The following is a 6559-nucleotide window of genomic DNA, read 5'->3' on the forward strand; positions in this document are numbered from 1 at the left end:
AGCACTATTCTAATCCTAGTTATTCTTCTAATTATCACTGGTGGTTGTTTGTATCATTGTATAAACATTAATGGCCCATCTGCAAATAAATTTCAGATTACTTAAGCCACAAGTTTACACTCTTGCCCTCTTGTGGTAAAAATCAATTCGTATGCTTGCATTAAGGCATTTTATTTTGAAGTACGGAAGTGTGCTCTCCAGTGTTTTCAGGTAACTTTACGTTTTTTTTTTTTTCATTCATCAACTTACGGTAATGCCTGTACAGGCTGACCAGAGAGGTAAAGCATGGCAGACACCGGCGGGATGCGCATCACCGTCGGGTATTTATTTTTATGTAAGTATTTTATTGTTTAAAATCATTAATTGAAAGTAAAACCTGTAACCTGCGGAGCAGTGATCAAATACTTCAGTGTTCAAAGTTTGTCTACTACCTACTCAGCCAAGAAATATCTGTGTTAGTTGGTGAGTCATAACGTAATGTATCTGCTCAGCAAACTGCTTAGCTTATTTTATCAATTGTACACAATGAATTATATGAAATTATTGATTTAAAAGGAAGTGTGTCATCTAGCGACATTGTTTTAGCACTATATGGAAATTTAAGCATTGCTTAACCACACATATTCAATACCTTCACTCTGAGTATGTTCAAGGGGCAGAAAGTTTGTGGAGGACTGAGTATTTCCAATGAAGCATTCAAAGTATTTTCTATGTGTGTAGACTATTTAAGTATATACATACTTTAACAATATTTAATTTTAATCAAGCTTTAAAAATCGGATAACATGCTTTCATACTTGCCAGAAATGAGAAAAAGTGGTTTGTTAAGTTTATTTTCCTTGTTGGTTCATGTAAAGGAGAGATTTAACCACATGTGTCAAGAGTTGTTTAGAAACAAACGCACATGGGCTGCTGACGAGTCGAGTACAGTAACTTGCTGCCTACTTCCCTGGCTGCTGCACGAGGAGTGAGGGGGATTTTTCTGTTGTTACTAAGAGGAAGAGGGTAAGACAGGGAGGAATTCCGATCACATGACTTGTGCCTATTGCCTCACAAAATAGATAACCTGGAATGCATGGAGGCTACAACAATAATAAAGAAAATTGAGTTTATTACTGTACCTATATTCCCAAGCATTCTATGTGTGTTAGTGGTATAGTACCATGCATATTTCAGAATAATTAAAAGGCCATGTTTCAGCATACATGTAAAGAAAAATAGAGAGTTGGGGCATCACAGCAATGATGGGATTAATAATGTTTGCATCCTCTTTTTAAAATCAGATCATTTGAGCAGCAGTGTAAGGAACAGTAAACTAGGCTACACCATGTGCATGTTAGAATTGCCAGTTTCATAGTCATTTTCAGACAGCCTTTGAAATTATTATATTATGGAAATCTATCTAGCATAGGCAGTAAAAGCATTTCATTGCCAAATCTTGCTTCTGGTGATGTATTTGTATTTTCTTTCCTCTAGGCTGCTTTCTACAGTGTTGCAGTGCAAAGGACATAAACTGCACTGTCACTCAGTATGCTAACCAAACAATCTACATCATCTCTGAAATGTCAAATGCCAATGCATCCAGCGCTGTGTACACGTGGGCCAACGCAAGTGTAAGTTAGACAAGCCAGAGTAGTTTAGATCAGTGTTTTCTCACTTTTCTGACTTGATATGTGTTCCCCATATTTCTCATGACAAACATTTTGATTAGTCAAAGCAAGAAGAGCAGAGTTAAAACTAATAACATTATTGTTATGTCTATTACATTAATGGTTGTGTTCCATATAAATGTGCCCGTATGCATTAGCAGGGCCCCTGTACAGGCTGTTTCATACATGTGACTGATTGAATTTGTGCTCATTCAATGGTAGTTTAATGAAGGACTGAATTAATTTAAAACAGTTCATTCATTCATTCATTTCTGTAACCGCTTCTCCTGTTGAGTCTGGACAGGTCACCAGACTATCGCAGGGCTGACACACAGAGACAGACAGCCATTCACACTCACATTCACATCTACGGAAAATTTAGAGTCACCAGTTAACCTATCCCCAACCTGCATGTCTTTGGAGTGTGGGAGGAAGTCACAGTATGTGGAGAAAACCCCCACTGACAAGGGGAGAACAGAAGGGTTCCCCCCTGGGATCGAACCAGGTGACAGTGCCAACCACTACGCTGCCGTGCCACCCTGAAACAGTTCAGTTATGCCTCATAATAAAGATTTATTTGTTTCGCTGGTACAAAAGGGGTAATAAATAACGATAAAAGCAAAATAAACCTTTGGTACTGACTATCGGCCAAATTGTTAATTTAAACATCAGTATCAGCCCAGAGTTTCACAATCAGTGCATCCGTAATATATTAATAAATTGACACCCCCCTAGAGGGTTCACATCTTTGTAACCTTTTCCCCCCTTATGAGTTTGCACCCCTGTATAAAGTTGGTGTGATGGACTGATGTTTTTCCTCTCTATGTTGACTGTAGGGCACTGTACTTGCACGCGATGACGGCAAAAATCCCGAGCAGGTGGTGAGCTACAGCATCAAAGCGCTCATCACCTTAAAATGCTTCCACGAGATTGTCTATAATTGTCACCCACATTCAGAGGTAACCATGTGAACTACAATTACTGCACACTGACCAACTCATTATATAGTGAAGTGTAAATCAAATATGATTGTGTGGTTTGGATTTAATGTCACTTGGGAATCAGATAACGGCACTCATTTCAAAATGACACCTTTCTGTCAATGATAATCTCACGGCATTTCCCCTTTTGTTTCTTTTCCATAGACGAGGGGTTACATGGCTCACTGTAGGAGTGAGTATCATTTCCTGTCCAACTTAATTCTGTCCGTGTGGGGTATTTTGAATGCTATCTTTTACCTTGTAACAGATTGCCTCATCCACTTGTATCTTTGATAGTTATTTAGAGTCTTATTCTTTATTTATTTTGAAGTGAATCCATTTATTGAATGTTCTGCTGACCCCCCCCCGTTTGTTAACAGTCAACTGCACTCTAAATCCTCCCAGTCTTCAGAAACAAAAAGGTAAGGAAGAACTAAAAACTAAAAGCCAAATTATATTATCTCTCTATTAGATATGAGTTACATCCTTTAAAATACAGGACCAGTTATCTAAAAGAGATAAGAATCAGACATAAGCGATGATTTGAAGTGATACATGTGAGGGTGAAGTATCTGTTGATTCTCTCACTCTTTGTTTTTGTAGTCTAAGCATACGTAGTGTTGCATCATGCGGCTGTACTTCCTGTTTCAGTGAGAGCAGGAAGTGTTGAGCTTGGGGTGCCACTGTTTGAGCACCAGGGACTTTTACTTCAAAGCATTTTCCATTCATAACTAATAGACTGCAAAAGGTTGCCATTTAAGAAGCTACATTTGCTTTTTCCTCACACAAAGAAAGCCTTTTTAAGGTCTGAGGCAGAACAACTCATTATAAATTGAGCAAGAAAAATGCAGCGTCAGTTGGTGGATTTATTAGTACTATACAGCAAATGTATAGTATGTTTACAAAATAAACTATCCCTCTTTTGCCCCCACATATTGTTCATTATGTTCTTTATAGATTAGTGTGAGCAGACTGTGGATTGTCATTCAAATAATGCATACATTGTAGTAAGCAAAAAGAAAATGTCCTTTTTTCTATAAACATGTTATTTTAACAAACAACTGGACTCTTTGGTAAAATGAAATGCTGTCTGTTGGTATATTAACCGCCAAACTCGTCTTTCTCCCGACAGAGATTTCCCACAACTGGATCGCTCCTACTGCTATTGCAATATTCCTGGGGCTGGTGCTGGTGCTGGTGGGGCTTTGCATCAGATTCAGACCTAACATTTCCAGGTATTTGTTTATCACATCAGTATATAAAATGACGTGTATCGCCCTCAAATGGCAAGTTTTAAATAATGCTTCTTTTTTCATTGGTAGGATATGCAGCCGTGACCAACTCAGATGCATTTACACTGCTATGACTATGCAGAAGGTTGACCCAAAGGACGCTAATGTGGAGGCGGGGAATGTGTAAAAAGACATTTGTTTGCCTTTCTATAATGTTTTTAGCAAAGTCATCTTTTCATTTGATCTGTGACAGTGATGTCACTATTTGATACTCTGTCAGTGCCTGAGAATGTGCCTTCCATTTTCAAGTTATCATTTACATTTTTTATACCGGGATACGTAAAGGCAGACTGCATCTAGAGTAGCTTCTTAGCAAATATCCCGCAGCATACTACAGCATTATGACACATTTTTACAGTGTTTCCTTACTTGCTTTCATTACTATATTATATCTATTTATACAGCACTGCTCTTTACATTTGGCCACAAATGTGTTTACACACGCCACATTCCCTCTTTAATCTGTATTTCAGCTACTGGATTTGTGATATGCATCATATCACAGTTTGAATTGCATTACTGTTACAAAACATTGGATAGTAGCCCAGACATGTATTAGCAACGCTAATCAGTTCTTGATTAGGTTCCTTTATCACACATCCACTACATACATCATGTCAACATGAAACTGCTGCAAGAAAAAGTTCCCGTGAAATGCTTTTGTTATATATGTGCCTTTTTTTTTTTCACTTAAATATATTATCTAAGGCTGTACACTGTACACATTGTCCATGAATGTAATCACTTCAGAACAATCATGTACATGAATGTGATTGGAAACTATTTACTGTACCGGACTCGAGCAAAGACTTTGTTAGTATGACAGTTTGCCACTGTTAGTGTCATTCACTCTGTCACTGATCACAGGCCACATTAAAGACAGGGTCCAGCACCACAGTTTTCTCTAGACATATACTGTATATGACAGAGACAGACAACAACCAGACCTTGAGAACCAAGGCCCAGTAGCAATGTAGTAAGCCCCCAGGTCCAGTCAGGACCTCCATTTTGGTGTTAACGTGAACTAAAGCTGTGGAAGCTATGAGCCTGTTTAAACCTGGTATTAACTTGCGTCTTGGGTGATCCGATCACAAGCAGACAGCGTCGGATACAAGTGTACAATTTGACCACCTATCTTTTGTAGTGTAAACTAACAGGAAATTATGTAAAAAATGCAGGATGTGGTGGTTGTTTTGGTGACAGCGCACTAATGTACTTTAACTTGCTCATTTTACATCGAGTTGGGCCAAGTGCTGCATGACCATCCATAGTTTGCTCTATAGAAGGAGACATGTTGAAGTCTGCTGACAGTGAAATCTCCAGCTGTACTGACACACAACTAACGTAACTAGTGAGCAGCTAGTGAGAGTGGGGACGTAATAACAGTGTGCGGGGGCCCTTTGATAATGTAGGCAGTAACGATATCTGAGCACAAGTGGTCAGCTGGAGATGTATGATTAACACAGGTGTGAACAGCGATGTGTCTCGGCTGTCCACTTGTGTTCAGATCACCGAAACACATCTTAACACCAGGTATGAACAGGCTCTAGGACTCGTAATGCAGCACCAGGGAGTGCCCTTTCAGTGTCCTGTAGCATCACAGCAACCCCTCTTGATGTTATCTGAAGCCTGAAATATATGTTTATATTCTTATAGATATTCTCATACTGTTGGGTAATATGCTAAATATGAAATATAGAAAGTAAATAAGTATAGAATATGAAATAATACCTGATATTTATATGCAAATATATGTATATGTAGATAACATTGTTATATTATTCATTATTATTCAGATTATTTATAGTTTATGTGCCATACATTTGATTATAATTATATAATAATAAACTATAGCCTTTGGATGCAATAATGTATGTAGTGCAATTTATTCGAGATGTGGAGATATAGTGAATATTCTGGGTATAGTTGTATTGGACTGTGAGGCAGTTATGTCTGTTCATATTTATTCTAGTCACGAGTCCCTCTGTAAACTCTCTGCTTTAAGCAATCTGTTTTATCACATCATGTTTTCTGCATTAAAGAGATACCACTTGAAAACAGGACTTGTTTTTGTCGTGAGGTAATAGTAAGTAGGTGTAATTTTCTTTGATAGCAGTGTGTGTACTGATATCTGGTGATATATGCCTCAGCCAGTAAGAAACGGGTAAGGTGGGGTGAGCGCGTGTGGCATGAGCAAACTTGTGACAGGAAGTTAAGTCGGGGAGTTGTTTATGTTAAGGCTCCCAGCAGTGTCACATGTGGGAAAACAAAACAAAACACACTACTCCACTTCTCATTATCTGAGTCATGACCTCAAGTTTATGACACAAGTCGTGTGACAGTTTTCAAGTACTGTAATTATTTGTGGTCGTTAAAACGTAGCAGATGAGGCATGCAAACATTCACATGGTGTGACCAGTAAGGAATGTGGATTTGTAAATGACACAACGTAAATATTACAAAGCTGATTCATCTATTAAAAATCAAAAGTGGAAATGAAATCTGTTGCATGTTGAACAGCGGCTGCAAAAACAACATTGTTTATTACCCACAATACATGAGTTTCTGGAGGAGAAAAGTAATGTGCTCTGTTAATGTGATACAGATTGTAGAGAATGTAGATGAGTAGCCTCCCTTC

General features: G+C 38.2%; 1 protein-coding gene across 2 annotated transcripts; it reads left to right on the plus strand.

Annotated features, from left to right (window-relative positions):
- The first annotated feature begins 224 nt into the window (after positions 1 to 224).
- LOC144466936 (uncharacterized) lies at positions 225 to 5979 on the plus strand. 2 transcript variants are annotated; one of them, XM_078174919.1, is made up of 7 exons: positions 225 to 334; positions 1477 to 1613; positions 2486 to 2608; positions 2795 to 2822; positions 3010 to 3051; positions 3762 to 3864; positions 3952 to 5979. In XM_078174919.1, the coding sequence occupies exons 1-7, from the start codon at positions 286 to 288 to the stop codon at positions 4046 to 4048; spliced, it is 579 nt and encodes a 192-aa protein (XP_078031045.1). In that variant the 5' UTR covers positions 225 to 285; the 3' UTR covers positions 4049 to 5979. The 2 variants fall into 2 exon arrangements, with proteins under 2 accessions (XP_078031045.1, XP_078031046.1); XM_078174920.1 differs by lacking the exons at positions 225 to 334; positions 1477 to 1613 and adding an exon at positions 1954 to 2196.
- Positions 5980 to 6559: the final 580 nt, after the last annotated feature.

This window comes from Epinephelus lanceolatus, chromosome 15, assembly GCF_041903045.1.
Source record: "Epinephelus lanceolatus isolate andai-2023 chromosome 15, ASM4190304v1, whole genome shotgun sequence".
Lineage (NCBI taxonomy): Eukaryota > Metazoa > Chordata > Actinopteri > Perciformes > Serranidae > Epinephelus > Epinephelus lanceolatus.

Bases quoted from the DNA above. Each gene is read 5' to 3' on its own strand.
- LOC144466936 (XM_078174919.1), top strand. From the start codon at position 286: ATGGCAGACACCGGCGGGATGCGCATCACCGTCGGGTATTTATTTTTA. The intron at 1,614-2,485 runs GTAAGTTAGACA...TGTTGACTGTAG, and splicing joins ACACGTGGGCCAACGCAAGT to GGCACTGTACTTGCACGCGA. The intron at 2,823-3,009 runs GTGAGTATCATT...GTTTGTTAACAG, and splicing joins TTACATGGCTCACTGTAGGA to TCAACTGCACTCTAAATCCT.